General features: G+C 50.4%; 1 protein-coding gene across 1 annotated transcript in view; it reads left to right on the top strand.

Moving 5' to 3' along the window:
* The window catches only part of KIF9 (kinesin family member 9), a 37861-nt gene extending 23109 nt beyond the window's left edge, over positions 1–14752 (top strand). The window contains exons 14-20 of the mRNA XM_083469093.1: positions 1631–1721; positions 2992–3125; positions 5951–6151; positions 8599–8672; positions 10071–10186; positions 11405–11509; positions 14439–14752. Coding sequence (XP_083325219.1) covers positions 1631–1721; positions 2992–3125; positions 5951–6151; positions 8599–8672; positions 10071–10186; positions 11405–11509; positions 14439–14546 — 829 coding nt within the window. The 3' untranslated portion in view covers positions 14547–14752. The remainder of the gene's footprint in view (positions 1–1630; positions 1722–2991; positions 3126–5950; positions 6152–8598; positions 8673–10070; positions 10187–11404; positions 11510–14438) is intronic.
* The last annotated feature ends 1525 nt before the right edge of the window (positions 14753–16277 follow it).

Here is a 16277-nt window from a genome sequence, read left to right on the forward strand (position 1 = left end):
CCGACTGGCATGTTCTCTCCCTCCTGGTCGATCGTTCAGGAGCTTCAAAAGCTTTCTTCAGCCCGAACATCACAGCGACCGATGCCAACAGACACCGGCACACTTAGGAATCCGCAGAGTTTGCGCAGTTGCATAACAGACCTCAGCAACTCAGCATTTTGGCTAATCTACTTTATTTACACATAAACACACACGGAGCACTGTAACATGGCTCCCTCTCTCTCTAGCATCAGACAGCAAAGAGAAAAAGAACAAAGGACAAGAGTCCCACTTCACGGAACACAGTAACACAAACATCCTGTCTCCATCACTTCCCACTCTGTGGAGTCAAAACATACACCGTCATGTGAAAGACAAAAGTCCCATGACTGCAATCATAGATCAGGAATTCTAACACAGTGGTGCCTCGCAAGACAAAATTAATTCGTTCTGCAAGTTTTTTCTTGCGAGTTTTTCGTCTTGCGAAGCACGGTTTCCCATAGGAATGCATTGAAAATCAATCAATGCGTTCCTATGGAGACCGTCCGGGGACAGAGGGGAAGCGCTGCGCGCCTTCCCCTCTGTCCCCGGACCTGTTTTAAAGGGAAGGGGCAGCGGGGAGAATCGCTTCTCCCCGTTGCCGCCCCTTGGTTCAAAAGGGGTCTTCCCCTCTGTCCCCGGAGATTGCGGGGCTGGCAACGGGGAGAAGCGATCTTCTCCCCGCCGCCCCTTGCTTCAAAAGAGGTCCGGGGCAAGCTTCGTTTTGCGAAGCAGGCCCATAGGGAAATGCGTCTTGCGAAGCGGCTAAGAAAAAGAAAAACTCCTTCGTCTAGCGAGTTTTTCGTCTTCCGAGGCGTTCGTCTTGCGGGGCACCACTGCACTTGCAAGTTAGGGAAAGGCATGTCCGCCAGTCCTATGTCTCAGCTCCTTCTAGGTGTGCACCCAGTGAGGCAGTTGCCGCAACAGAGAGACCCTGACCTTGACTTACGCATCTCCCCCACCACCAAGCTGTGCTCAGGCAGGCAAAGACTACGCCTGCGTGCCACCGCTTTTTCTCCTCCCGCTTCAATCTTCTCCTGGTCCTGGGAGACGGTGGAGCAGGGGTAGCGGGTGCAGGAGGCAGCCACGACAGCTCAGCCCAACGGTATGGGTGCATGTTTCTCTCTCTCTCTCCCCCCCAAATGTATTCATTTTATAACACAACTGAACAACACAAACAGAAAAACAAACAATACAAACAAATTATTGTCTTCTCCTTATTTTTTCTAAACATTGTTAGGTGAGCTTCCCCAAGTCCCCCCCATCTGATTTACATATACAGTATCATAATTTTTAACCATTTTTTAAACCACACTTACTTTTACCATAAAAATCTTCACATTTTATTCACTTACAAATAATACTCTTTTAAAATACACGATCTTCTGCTTCTGACCCTACAGCCTATATCTACTTCCAAAGCTATTCTAAGATTTAAATATTAACATATTTTTTTAATATATTCCTTAAACTTCTTCCAATCTTCTTCCACCATCTCTTCTCTCTGGTCTCGGAGTCTCCCAGTCAGTTCGGCAAGTTCCATATAGTCCATCCTCTTCATCTGCCCTTCTTCGATAGCTGGTAAATCTTCTGGCATGTTTCTCTTTTTTAGCCAGCAAGAGCAGGAAGTGGAAGCCAGGCTGCGGAATAAATACACCCTGATAGACAAAAACGACTACGCAACCCTGTCTGCAGTTCAAAAGGTTGGTGTTTTGTGCACTAGCACACGTGTGTGAGAGAGAGAAGGAGGGAGGGAGAGAGAGGGAAACCGAGATCACTGGGCTGGAACCCAGAGCGAGGTTCAGCATTCACATTTTAATTCTCCTATATTTGGTTCCACTTCAAGGCCCACCCCGGAAAACCTATGAGAGGCATTGCAGCCCGGCAATATTTCAAATCAAATCAAATTTTATTAAACGGTCACAGACCAGATTAACTCGTACAGCTAGTCAGCAAAGCATAACACCGGAAAAAACAAAGGACAATTTCAATACAGATTAGGCCATAACAGCAATTTAAATTTAGACAACATACATAAAATTAAGTACCGTATTTTTCGCTCTATAAGACGCACCAGACCACAAGACGCACCTAGTTTGGGAGGAGGAAAACAAGAAAAAAAATATTCTGAATCTCAGAAGCCAGAACAGCAAGAGGGATCGCTGCGCAGTGAAAGCAGCGATCCCTCTTGCTGTTCTAGCTTCTGGGATAGCTGCGCAGCCTGCATTTGCTCCATAAGACGCACACACATTTCCCCTTACTTTTTAGGAGGGAAAAAGTGAGTCTTATAGAGCAAAAAATACGGTATTTGCCTTCGCCTGCATATTGACATTGGAAAGCTCTTGTTTCCTGCGCCTAATAGCGGCTACACAAAATTTGGCCACATTGGTCGTAATTTCAGGAACCTTATCTTCTATCAAGGCTCTCAGACGTTGGAGTTCTGGTTCATTTTTATGCTTTTGTAGAACTGGGGCAATAAAGGTCAGGCGTAGATCCTCGTAGTAACTACAGTGCAGCAATACATGCAGACTTCTTTCCGGCGATATTTTGCAGGCCACGCATTTCAGATGGCTCTGTTTGTCCACATCAGAAAAACACGGTTCTCTAAAGCTCAGTGTTTCCGTGTCCCGGCCAATTTCCACTCCTAACCTGCCTCCCAAATTTAAACCCATGCAATTCAATTTGACTGAATAATCCTGGTATCCTAAAAACAGAGGCAGCAATGGTTCTGAATGCCCGTTGCTGGAGACTGCAGGAGACAGTGGGCCCTCGTGCTCGGATCCTGCTTGCAAACATCCCATAATAAGCACCTCTCTTCTCATGTTCTGATGTCCTCAGAGTTTGGGCTTGTGTGTGTGTATGTAAGTTGCTGGAGAGGCAGCACATTTCCCAACGAGTGGAATCCCAGCTGCAGATTCCAGGGACAGAGATTTGAAACTGCTTAACAGCCCCTCCGATCTCCACTGTCGCCAGGCAGGACTGGTCGATGCCGAAGGCCACCTGGTTGGGGAAGTTGATGGGCAAGGATTTGGCATCGGAGTCGCTCCTTTCTCATCCAAGCCCGGCGGGAAAAAAACGAAAGCAAAGCGAGGCAAGGAGCAAGTCAGGTTGGTTCCCCCCTGTTCCCACAGTCACACGTCTTCAGGTCGGATTTCTTACGCTCCCGTGGGCCGTGGCAAATGCGGACCCCTGAGCATTGCTTCTCTGCCTGCTGTAGTGGTGGGGTTGGAGGGTTGGCAGCTGGGTTGTGGACCCTCCTGTGGCCGAGAGGCAGGAGCTGGTGTGGGCAACACCAGGGCTTCTCTGTGGCCCCTCACAGCAGAATAATGATAACAACAACAATACAACAACAACAACAACAACAATTTATTTATACCCCGCCCATCTGGCTGAGTTTCCCCAGCCACTCTGGGCGGCTTCCAACAGAACACTAAAATACAATACAGTGGTACCTCGGGTTAAGTACTTAATTCGTTCTGGAGGTCTGTTCTTAACCTGAAACCGTTCTTAACCTGAAGCACCACTTTAGCTAATGGGGCCTCCCGCTGCTGCCGCACCGCCGGTGCACGATTTCTGTTCTCATCCTGAAGCAAAGTTCTTAACCCGAGGTACTATGTCTGGGTTAGCGGAGTCTGCAACCTGAAGCGTATGTAACCCGAGATACCACTATAACCTATTAAACATTAAAAGCTTCCCTAAACAGGGCTGCCTTTGGATGTCTTATAAAAGTCTGGCAGTTGTTTTTTCTCTTTGACTTCTGATGGGAGGGTGTTCCACAGGTCGGGTGCCACCACTGAGAAGGCCCTCTGCCTGGTTCCTTGTAACCTCACTTCTTGCAGGGAGGGAACTGCCAGAAGGCCCTCGGAGCTGGACCTCAGTGTCTGGCTAGAACGATGGAGGTGGAGACACTCCTTTAGGAGCGTGCTGGATTGCACAAAATAAGGGGAAAGGAGGTGGCCAGGGAGAATCATGTATCTTTCTGATCCCTGAATCGGGAGAGGCATCGGAACAGAGCAGGTCTTGAGCAGAGCAGGCGTCCTGGACTGGTTGGACGCAGAGGAATGGTGGGAGGAACCAGCTGGGGGGACCCTCTAAGGGAAGAAAGCTCGGAGCCCAGGGAGTGGTGGTGGTGGGAAGACTGGGAGGAGGAGGTGTCGGAAGCTAAAGAGATAAGAGGGCTTAGTGAGCTGGGAGAATGTGACAGAGGGGAGTCCAGAAGCAGAAACGGGAGAGTGGGATGAAGGAGGCCAAGAGGCAGAGTTGAATCAGGCTGGTGAAGAAGCATGGGTTGTCTCCTCCTCACTGATCTCCCAGATCCCAGAGAGGCATGAGGTGGGAGGAGCAAAGGCAGACATGCCGGCGTTGTCTAGGGTTGCTTGTGAAAAATCCGGGAGAGGAGACGACTTAGGCAGCTTTGGGAAGGCCTTTAGTCTGCACAACTGCCTCATAGGGGCAAGACCTCAGAAGAGCTGCTGTGCTCATTAGGCAGGACACTCCTGAGCAGATCCTGTTTATTGCTGACTCGCTCCTGATGGCGGAGCATGCATTGCAGGGGGCTGGATTAGATTATCCTTTGGGTCCTTTCCAACTCTGCAATTCTCTGGTCCTGGCTCTGAGAACTGCATATACCGTATTTTTCGCTCCATAAGATGCACTTTCCCCCTCCTAAAAAGTAAGGGGAAATGTGTGTGCGTCTTATGGATCGAATGCAAGCGGGAGGCTCTGCTCAGCGCTCCCTTTAAAGAGTCGCATGGAGCGTGTGTGCGTCTCTTGGGGGCTTTTCCCCGAGGAGGGAGAAAGGCAGCCCATCAGTCCCTTCTCCCTGAGGAGATTTCACCCCTCCCATACCCAAGAATCTCCTCATGATCTCCTGATGGTCTCTGCTGACTCTCCAGAGAGGAGGAGGCGTGTCCTGCCTATCTACTTATTCTGCCCAGCAACATATCTGTGTGTGTGAGAGAGAGTCAGTCAGTCAGTGTATCGGAGAAAGTGAGAGTGTTAGAGATTCTAGAGATAAGATTGCTGCTAAGTGCAGCCTCAGACTCTCAGTGTAGCATTGATTTATGCTTAGAATATTCAGCTCTGTATATAGTTTTGTATCATAGTTGTAGTTACAGAATAAAAGGAAGATATTCTACAGAGCTGCTCTCCGAGTGGTTTATACTCTGCAAGACTCTGCAAAACTCTGCTGCGCAACGACTGTATTATTGAGGCAGTGAATCCGGTGCTCTCAGCTCTAAGCTATGAGTCCACAGCACTGTGACCTGTTCCTGTGAGAAAGGAGGTCTCTGGCAGTGCTACCCAGCTCGCCTAGCCCAGTCGGGGTTGAGGTGCATGAGTCCAGTTGGTGCACTGGCTCTAGGGCGATGCTGACACTCCCTCCTCAGGGAAAAGCCCCCAACACACACTCCGCATGGCTCTTTAAAGGGAGCGCGGCTCTTGGGGGCTTTCCTGGGAGGTGGAGGAAGGGACTGATGGGCTGCCCTCTGTCCCTTCCCCCACCTCCCGCAAAAACCAGCAAGAGCCGCAGACACGCTCCACGCGGCTCGTGAAAGGGAGCGCTGAGCAGAGCCTGGGATGCATACAGGCTCTGCTCAGCACTCCCTTTAAAGAATATTTTTTCCCTAGCTTTCCCCCTCTAAAAACTAGGTGCATCTTATGGAGTGAAAAATACGGTAATATGCCCCCTTTCAGAGGCACCAAAGGCTCCCAGAGGGCCGGAAAGCTCTTGCAGGACTTTTGATCTCTTCATCACCGGTCTTCCCCTTGGCCAGCTTTGGGTGGTGGTCCTCAGAGTTGCATCCTCAAGTGCCCCAAACTAGAACTGAGCACCTCCCAGTTTCGCAGAGGAAGGGTCAGGTCACGGCCTCAGTGGAGCTCAAGCTCAGCCCTGGATCCGGCCCTAAAACGTTGCCCTCTTCTTCTTTCCCAGTCCCACTCTGAAGAAGGAAGGCCTGGCGAGTCCTCTTTCTGGGAAGGACCTGGAGACCCTTTCCCCGTCCCGCAGCCAGGTAGGGGCAGTCACCAAGGACCCGGAGGCAAGGGAGGGCTTGATCCGCGAGCAGGACGCCGTCAGCTTCGAGACCCATCGCTCTGACTCTGCGCCAAGAGAGGAGCCCAGCACGAGGCCCAGGTTGGTTCTTTGCCTCTTAGGAAGGTCGTGAGCCCTGTCTGTAGCCGACTAGGGTGCTGTTCCAAAAACTGATGGTGGGGATAACTACCATCTCTGCGCCTGCGCACACACACACACCGTTTTTATAGTTCAAATTCACTCAAAGCCAGATCAAGGGGAGTAATAGTACTGCTCTAGTCTGCCTCGGTCAGACCCCACCTGCAGTCCTGTGTCCAGCACTAGACACTCCAGTTTCAGAAATCTCTGGGTGCCACAATTTAAGGAGGATATTGACAAGGTGGGGCGTGTGCAGAGGAGGATGACCAAGATGATCAGGGGTCTCGAAACCAAGCCTTATGAGGAACGGTTGAAGGAGTTGGGTATGTTTAGCCTGGGAAAGAGGAGACTGAGAGGTGATATGAGAGCCATCTTCAAAGATCTTAAGGCAGCGATGGCCAAACTTGGCCCTCCAGCTGTCTTGGGACTACAATTCCCATCTGTGCTGGGCCCGGGGGTTAACCCGAGCCACACTGTCCAGGTCCGGTCCCGAATCCAAGGATTCCACGAGGAGTCAGTCCAACAGGGCCAAGGCAGGAAACCGGGCTAGGTCAGGCACAGGGTCACAGGCAGGTTCCAGAAAACAGCAATGTTGCTCCCACAACCTGGGACGGAGTCCGGCAGCCTTTTATCTCTGACGGGTAACGGCCGGTCCTGATCCCCCGGTGACTCACCTCCCTGTCTCTCCTGAAGGCGAGCACTCCTCCTGCGAGTAGTCAGGTCTCTCCTTCTCTCAGACCTCAGTCTCTGCAGCTCGGGAGACGTCGGTGGGTTACTAGACCCAGAGGCCACCTCAGCCTCCCCTGACCCAACCGGTAGTGGAGCAGCTGTAAGTGATGGCCCAGCTGGAGGCAACGAGGGAATCCCCGCATCTGGAGCCAGGGCAGGCTCAGGTCCCTGACTCGGCCCAGCTGGTGCTTGTTGCAGGGGAACCTGTGCAGACTGGGACTCTTCAGGATCAGGCCCCAGACTAGGTTCAGACACCACCTGAGGCAAAGGATCCATTGCAGACTGAGTCTCCTCTGGTTCCGAGTCCGAGCCCCAGTCCCAGGCCATCACACCATCATCCCTGACCACTGGTCCTGTTAGCTAGGGACGATGGGAGTTGTAGTCCCAAAACAGCTGGAGGGCCGAGTTTGCCCATCACTGTCTTAAGGGATGTCACATAGAAGAGGGAGCGAGTTTGTTTTCTCCTGCTGTGGAGGGTAGGACTCGAACCAATGGATTCAAGTTCCAAGCCACCAACACCAGCAAGAACTTTCTCATAGTAACGGCAGTTCAATATTGGGACCGACTTTCTCAGGAGGTTGTGGACTCTGCTTCATTGGAGGTTTTTAAACAGAGGTTGGATGGCCATCTGTCATTGATGCTTTAGCTGATTCCTGCATTTTAGGGGGTTGGACAAGATGATAATAATAATAATTTATTATTTATACCCCGTCCCTCTGGCTGGGCTTCCCCAGCCACTCTGGGCGGCTTCCAACAGAATATTAAAATACAATAACCTATCAAACATTAGAAGCTTCCCTAAACAGGGCTGCCTTCAGATGTCTTCTAAAAGTCTGTAGTTGTTTTTCTCTGTGGCATCTGACGGAAGGGCATTCCACTGGGCGGGAGCCACCACTGCGAGGGCCCTCTGCCTGGTTCCCTGTAACTTTGCTTCTCGCAGCGAGGGAACCGTCAGAAGGCCCTCAGAGCTGGACCTCAGTGTACGGGCAGAACGATGGGGGTGGAGATACTCCTTCAGGTACATAGGGCTGAGGCTGTTTAGGGCTTTAAAGGTCAGCTCCAGCACTTTGAATTGTGCTCGGAAATGTACTGGGAGCCAATGCAGGTCTTTCAGGACCGGTGTTATGTGGTCTCGGCGGCCGCTCCCAGTCACCAGTCTAGCTGCCGCATTCTGGATTAGTCATAATTTCAGGGTCACCTTCAAAGGTAGCCCCACGTAGAGCGCATTGCAGAGACTCTTGGTCTCCTGTTCCAACTCTATGATTCTGACTCAGGCGGACTCTTATGGGGTTTATCTCCAGTCTCCAAGCTCAGCCTTTTCCCTCCCTATGCCCTGAAGGGTTTATTTTCCTCCTGGCTCTGTAGGGAAATTCATGACACCCCAGAGAATGTCCCACACACAAACATACACACATACCACCTCTGGCTTGGAATGGCTGGGTTTTTTTAAAAATTGTCCTTCTCTTCTTGAGTTGAAGTTTTCATCTCCCAAAAAGTTTCTGATTTGAATTTCCAGTGAAATGAGGCTGCATTTTAACATTTTGATGTTGTATTTTAATCTTGTTTTTAAGTTGTATCTTAATCAATTTGTTTTTATATCGGGTGTTAGCCGCCCTGAGCCTGGTCTTGGCTGGGGAGGGCGGGGTATAAATAAAAATTATTATTATTATTATTATTAACAGTTCCCCACCTGCAAAGACATCAGCCTTTGAGGAGTTCAAGAACGAGCGCGGCAGCGAAATCAACCGGATATACCGTATTTTTTGCTCTATCAGACTCACTTTTTCCCTCCTAAAAAGTAAGGGCAAATGTGTGTGCGTCTTATGGAGCGAATGCAGGCTGCACAGCTATCTCAGAAGCCAGAACAGCAAGAGGGATCGCTGCGCAGTGATCCCTCTTGTTGTTCTGGCTTCTGAGATTCAGAATATTTTTTCCCTTGTTTTCCTCCTCCAAAAACTAGGTGCGTCTTGTGGTCTGGTGCGTCTTATAGAGCGAAAAATACGGTAGCTGGAACAACCAGAAGGTTTTAGCTGGTTGGAGGGCTGCGTTCAGCACCCCCCAGCATCTTCAGGCTTGGAATAAGGCAGAGACAGAGGACCCCAAACCGGAAGGGCCTGAAAATACTCCGGGGGAATAGATGAAACGTTCCAGATTCTTGAAAGAAATTATGATAGCAGCAGACTGGAATTTGAATCACAGCGCCCTTAGTGCGCACAGGTCCCGCTTACTGAACACAATGCATTCCCAAGAAATCATTTGTTAGGAGAGTGTTCGCACAACAAGTCCACAATTTCCATTATTTCCTAAGGGGACATTTCTAATGCAGAATTTGTCCACTCCCGACCAGCTCCATGGTTTCTTCCTGAAATCACTGCAGCCTATCAGTAAAAGAGAGGCAAAATTTAAAAACTGATTTGCCTGACCTCCCCTCCCTCATTTGTCAGATTTTTCGGCTCTTCAATTCATCTGCTCTTGTCCCCAGTACGTTTCTGAGCACAATTCAAAGTGTTGGTGCTGACTTTTAAAGCCCTAAACGGTCTCGGCCCAGTAGACCTGAAGGAGCGTCTCCACCCCCATCGTTCAGCCCACTGCACTGAGATCCAGCTCCAAGGGCCTTCTCGGTGGTGGCACCCTCCCTGTGGAACTCCCTCCCACCAGATGTCAAAGAGAAAAACAACTACCAGACTTTTAGAAGACATCTGAAGGCAGCCCTGTTTAGGGAAGCTTTTAATGTTTAATAGATTGTTGTATTTTAATATTCTCTTGGAAGCCACCCAGAGTGGCTGGGGAAACCCAGCCAGATGGGCGGGGTATAAATAATAAATTATTATTTTTATTAAATTATTATTCCTGCTTTCTGCCTGAAAGCGGCTGCCACTGACCAGCAAAGTACAAAAAAAGGAAGTTGACTGTTTAGATAAGTGAATCTGCAGAGTGTAGTGAGGTTTGGGCATAATTATTTAAGTGCAGATAAGTGAATTTTCAGAGAACAAGCATGCAGATGGTGTGACCTTCGTGTTTTGACTGAAGGTTACAGGCGGGCAAAATGGACTTGGTTGTTCAAATGCAATTTGAAAAATACACAAAGAAAAACAAAATACATGCAATATATAGGATATAGGAGATAACTGACCATATGTCCACCTCCTTCCAGAATTCGAAATCTGGTACAACGAGTCCTTCCTCATCCCAGAGGAGGTCCAGGAAGCCTTGAGGCCTGGGGGAGCCATAAGGCTGGGAATGATCCCAATTAACAGAGTCCTAACCCTGGTAAGTAAAGCCGAGACGCATACCTTGGCCTTCCTCGCTCTGTTTCACTCATCAGCTGCTAAGCGCTAATCAACCATTGGAACCCAAGAGCTGATCCATGCTGGCAACTGCCAAGTTGTTGCAGACCCAGAAAACCCCCAATAACTCTTGCAAGAATCCCTGTGCCCTTCAGAGGAGGGGGAGAAAAGGGGTGTGTGTGTGTGTGTGTGTGTGTGTCACACACAATGCACAGTGCAAGATTCATTGAAGGGAAGATGACCTTTCCTATCTTCTGAAGGACACACCATGATTTATAAGAGGGGAAAAGGGAGGTCTTTCCCGATTCCTCCCTCCACAACACACTACTTGGTGTCGCAACGATCCGATACGATAATCTTTATTGTCATTGTCCCATACAGAACAACAAAATTGAAAAAAAATCTACATCAGACATTCAGAAACCAACAAGCCTGCTATCCCAGCCTGGTTAGCCCCCTAAAAACTCTGATACCCCATAATTAAATACAATATACTCCCACAGAGACTACCTTAAAGGTAAAGGGACCCCTGACCATTAGGTCCAGTCGTGGCCGACTCTGTGGTTGCGGCGCTCATCTCGCTTTACTGGCTGAAGGAGCCGGCGTACAGCTTCCGGGTCATGTGGCCAGCATGATGAAGCCGCTTCTGGCAAACCACGGAAACACCGTTTACCTTCCCGCCGGAGCGGTACCTATTTATCTACTTGCACTTTGACGTGTTTTCGAGCTGCTAGGTTGGCAGGAGCAGGGACCGAGCAACGGGAGCTCACCCCGTCGCAGGGATTTGAACCGTCGAACTTCTGATCGGCAAGTCCTAGGCTCTGTGGTTTAACCCACAGTGCCACCCGCATCCCAGAGGCTACCTTACACTGCATTTAAAGCCAAAATCGCATTTGGATTTCTCAGGCGGCTAGTCCTAGTCTTCTTGGGGCTCGCTGTATCTCTTTGACCATGCCTTCTCCTCCTCTGGAGTTACAGAGATATTTGGCACATGCATCAGCCAGGTAGACCGTCTTTGCTTCCCACTTCTCCCCTGGTGAGGCAGGACACCATTTTGTGGTGTGTGTCCCCCTCCCAGTGCCAAAATGTCTTGGGCTGGCCCCGCTTCCCATCATTCAGTAGGTCAGATTTGCTGTGTACGTTGATGAAGCCCCACTGTTTCATTCTTTGCTTTTGCATTCCTCTCTTCTCCTCCTTCCAGGATGAAGACGAACAGGAGAGGTTTGAGCGGATGCAGCAGGAAGTGCTGCCGTTCTGCCCGGATTCTGTCTCCTTCTACAATGCCAAAGCAAAGGTGGACCGGAAGGTAAAACTGTGAACCTCTAGGTTCCTTTGGTTCTATATCAGATGCTGAAGGGAATCGGGAGATGGCCGTGATCTTTTTAGCTCCTCTTTCTGAGTTTTCCAGAGGCATCTAGCTGGGGCTAATATTTTACAATGTCACGGTCCGGTTCATGGGCGATCAAAGTCCTGGCAGGGGACGTCAGGACCGGGGGCAAGATGGCAGGGTGGGAGCAGGAACGGGGGTCCAGAAGCCAGGAATCAGGAAGCCAAGAGTCTGAGGTTCAGAAAGCAAGGAGTCAAGAAGTCAAGGGTCCGAGGATCAAGAAGCAAGGAGTCAAGAAGCCGAGGTTCAAGGATCAGGAAGCAAGAAGCCAAACACAGCAAGGCAGGAAGCGTGTTGCTGTGGCCAAGAGCTGAAGGGAAATGCTGACCTTATATCCCTTCCCGGCTCTTGCCACCAGGTGCTGTGAGTTACCAAGCGGCCTCACCTGTGTGGCCGCGCCTTGCCTCTTCAGAACAAACTTAGGAAGGCCCCAGTCCTGCAAAGCCCTACTGGTCACAGGGCCTGGCTCCTGCACGCACTCCTGACATACAACAGATGGACCCTCCTTGGTCTGATCCAGCTGGGCATCTCTTGTATCCTTTGCTTTCCAGGGAATAAGAGCTTCTGGGTTTTCCTTGGGGCATCCATCCTTGGGGCAGGAATTTTGACTGCTGTGAGACTAGATGCACCTTTGGCTTGATTCATCAGCCAGCCTCTTCTTATCATCCCGTTAATGCCCTATAACGAATCAAAGTTGGCGCCTGCATTGATATTACGGAAGTAAAATCAACAAAACAATGTCTCTTATTAGACCCCAGCAGGAACAGAAAGGCATTTAAAAGTTTCGTATTTCGCAGAACCTTTTGCCCCACAAATAACGAGCAACCGGTGTGTAAAAAGGTGGAATGGGTTCTTGGATGTTCATCTTCGGTATCCGGTTGTGCAGACAAAAGCTTATGAGTTGCTGCTGGTTAGAATCCAGAGGGCGGGATGTTGCTGCTGGCTCTCAGCTTGCAAAACAGAGAACTGTCCCAGTATGTGATGGCCTGGGACTGGGGCTTGGACTCGGAACCAGAAGAGTCTCAGTCTGCACCGGATCCTTTGCCTCGGGCATCATCTGAACCAAGTCTGGGGCCTGATCCTGAAGAGGCCCAGTCTGCACAGGTTCCCCTACAGCAAACACCAGCTGGGCTGAGTCCGGGGCCTGAGCCTGCCCTGGCTCCAGATGTGGGGATTCCCTCATTGCCTTCAGCTGGGCCATCACTCACAGCTGCTCCACTACTGGTTGGGTCAGGGGAGGCTGAGGCGGCCTCTGGGTCTAGTAACCCACCGACGTCTCCCGAGCTGCAGAGACTGAGGTCTGAGAGGAGAGACCTGAGTACAGTGGTACCTGGGGTTACATGCGCTTCAGGTTACAGACTCTGCTAACCCAGAAATAGTACCGCGGGTTAAGAACTTTGCTTCAGGATGAGAACAGAAATCATGCTCTAGCAGCAGCGGGAGGCCCCATTAGCTAAAGTGGTGCTTCAGGTTAAGAACAGTTTCTGGTTAAGAACGGATCTCTGGAACAAATTAAGTATTTAACCCAAGGTACCACTGTACTCGCAGGAGGAGTGCTCGCCTTTGGGCGAAACAGAGAGGTGAGTCACTGGGGGATCAGGACCGGCCGCTACCCCGTCAGAGATAAAAGGCTGTTGGACACTGTCCCAGGTTGTGGAGCAACATTGCTGTCTGCTAGATCCGGCACCTGTCCTTGCCTGGTTTCCTGCCTCGTGTCCTGCCTTGGCCCTGGCGGACTGACTCCCAGCAGAACCTTCGGATTCTGGTCTGGTCCTGGACTGCGTTTAACGGGTTACTCCCGGGCCCAGCACAGTAATTCCAGCAGGATGTTAACATGGCGCAGGCCTCTCCCCTCGTTCACCTGCCCATCGAAAGTGGCAAGCGCTTTGCTAGAATAGTAAGCAAACCAGAGAGTGCAGCCGCTTCTATAAATTATTGGACAACGGAACTTGCATCACAACGTCATATGCAACACGGCAGCTTAATTGGCAGCCTTTTGCCTGCAGAAATAGGCCAGGATGAGACCGAAAAGGGACGCAGAGGAGCTCGTTCTATACTTCAGCACTCTATAAATACTCACTTGGTCTCATGGAAGAGGCCTGCAAAAAGTTCGTGCTTGTTTGAACTATTGGTTTGACCTAATGCTGAATCTATTTTTGCAACTTACGTCAAGGTTAGGGGTGGGGGAAGTTTGAGTATTAAAAGGGATGGGGAGAAAAGGCCTAGGAGGAACAGAGCAGAGTGGGAATTTTGAGCACCCGAACACCCCATCCAAAATTACTGGACGCCTCCCAGGCCTTGACAAGAAACCTTCTAAAGCCCCACATGGGCTGGAGGCTTAAATAGATTTTGTTTTAACTGAAAGCCAATATTATCAGGGCTCTGAAAAGCCACTTCTGGTTGGCAAGATCTTAAAGGTAAAGGGACCCCTGACCATTAGGTCCAGTTGTGGCCGACTCTGGGGTTGCGGCGCCCATCTCGCTTTATTGGCCGAGGGTGCTGGCGTACAGCTTCCGGGTCATGTGGCCAGCATAACTAAGCCACTTCTGGCGAACCAGAGCAGCACACAGAAACGCCATTTACCTTCCCGCCGGAGTGGTACCTATTTATCTACTTGCACTTTGATGTGCTTTTGAACTGCTAGGTTGGCAGGAGCAGGGACCGAGCAACGGGAGCTCACCCCGTCGCGGGGATTCGAACCGCCAACCTTCTGATCAGCAAGCCCTAGGCTCTGTGGTTTAACCCACAGCTCCATCTTGCATCCCTCTTATTTCAAGACATATTTTTTTTGCACCCCACCCCCGAGAATGCCAGGAATAACAGCCCCATCTCTTTCTCTGTTTGAAAGCACAAATACGCTGGAGCCATGTCTACCCTTGAGCAAATGCGGAAGAAGCCCGGATCCGTCCAAGCAGCGGTGAAGAACAAGCCCCCTTCCGTCCTCAGCATCGTGTAGCAGAGCCGGAACGCGCCGGGTCTTATTTCTTACGGGTGGAACTAAAGAAATGGACCTCTGAGCGTGTCAAAATATGTTTTGTTTTTTGGAATAGGCAGAGAGTATAACAGACGTCTAGGGAATCTACATTGTTAATAACACTTGTACATTTCACCATATGGTATTCACAGAGATTGGTAATAAATTAGTGAGAGAAAACTTATAAACTTTGCTGAAAGTGTCGGAATAAGACTCCGAGTTCTGCTGGGCGAGGTGCAAATGAAGATTTGTCGGTGGGAGGAAAGACGCTTAGGCTAACGTCTCACCGATTCCCTCCCCACAAAAGCAAAACAGGACTGTAAGGCTTCTTATCCGTAATGCAATGACTCCAGAATCCCATAATAATAATAATAATAATAATAATAATAATAATAATAATAATAATAATAAATTTTATTTATACCCCACCCTCCCCGGCCACAGCCGGGCCCAGGGCAGCTAACACCAATAAAATAAAATCACAGTAAAAACATAATAGGGGGGGGAAGAGAGGGAGGAGGGGGAAGCAATTTAAAATACAGGTTAAAATGCAATTTAAAATGCAGCCTCATTTTAAAATAGCTCATAAGGGGAGGGAAACCTAAGGGTCAGACCGAGCCCAAACTAAAGGCGAGGCGGAACAGCTCTGTCTTGCAGGCCCTGCGGAAAGATGTCAAGCCCCCAATGTCAATGAGAAGGGGATGCTGGGAGTTGTAGTTGGGGAAGGCTGAGCTAGGAAACCTCCCCTCCTTATCCTGTTGCTGATAGGCGGAGAGAGAGAGAGAGAGAGAGAGAGAGAGAGAGAGAGAGAGAGAGGAAGACGAGGGCTTCATTCAAACACTTCTCAAGAATGGGGCCAATTCCCCTTCAAAGAGGAATCTACCTGGACAGTTTGGTTTGGGACTGCATCCTTTTGTCCTACATGCTCCTTCTGCCATCCTTGTAGAAGAATTTCTTGCCAGCGGCCAAGGGCTTCAAAAGACAGCAGGGTACCCGTTTCAGGGGATATCCTACTGTCAGGGCTGCCTCAGGTCCCAGCTCACAAAGGACCAACGCCAGTTTCTCTTTATATACAGAAGTCTTTATTGAAGTTCCTTTTCGGTTTGACAGCCGGGGCGTGCAGCCCTACGTCTGAAACCCTAGACAGTTGACGCTCCATCTGAATCCCCTCCCCGCTGACACCAGCTTAAGATCCTAGCCTTGCTCCACCTCTTCCTCTGCTCTCTCTTACGCTGGGTCCTCCTGCCCGCCGGGGTTTCGACCTTCCTAGATTCTTCTGACGCTGATTCCCCTGATTTGTTCGCCCTCCCTCCGGCGGGCTTTAGGACCTGGTTCCCAATCCGGGCTTTCTGCTGTCCCGCGCGCCTGTACATTTGAACTTGGCGCGCGCGCGCAGCCTTCCACCTTCCTTCTGACCGTTACGCTGCTCCTGTCACTGCTTCCCCCTTCAGGGTGGCTAGCTGGACCTGACACCTGGGACTCTTCCCCCCCACTACGCTCTGGTGGGGAAGCTGGTCCTGATCTCCAGCTGCTGCTTTGGGGGTCCCCGCTGGCCCCTTGCTTCTGGTGCGTCCCCCCTGGGACCCCCCTTGTCCTGACCACCGGTGCCCCCTTCTGGGAATCCTCTGATTCGCTGGAGAGGCTCATGGAATCCCTCGGATCACTGTCATTCTCCCCCCCCCCCCGGCTGTCCTCAGATTCTTCCCATTCGCT

This window comes from Podarcis liolepis, assembly GCF_965112155.1.
Source record: "Podarcis liolepis genome assembly, chromosome: 12".
NCBI classification, from domain to species: Eukaryota; Metazoa; Chordata; class Lepidosauria; order Squamata; family Lacertidae; genus Podarcis; species Podarcis liolepis.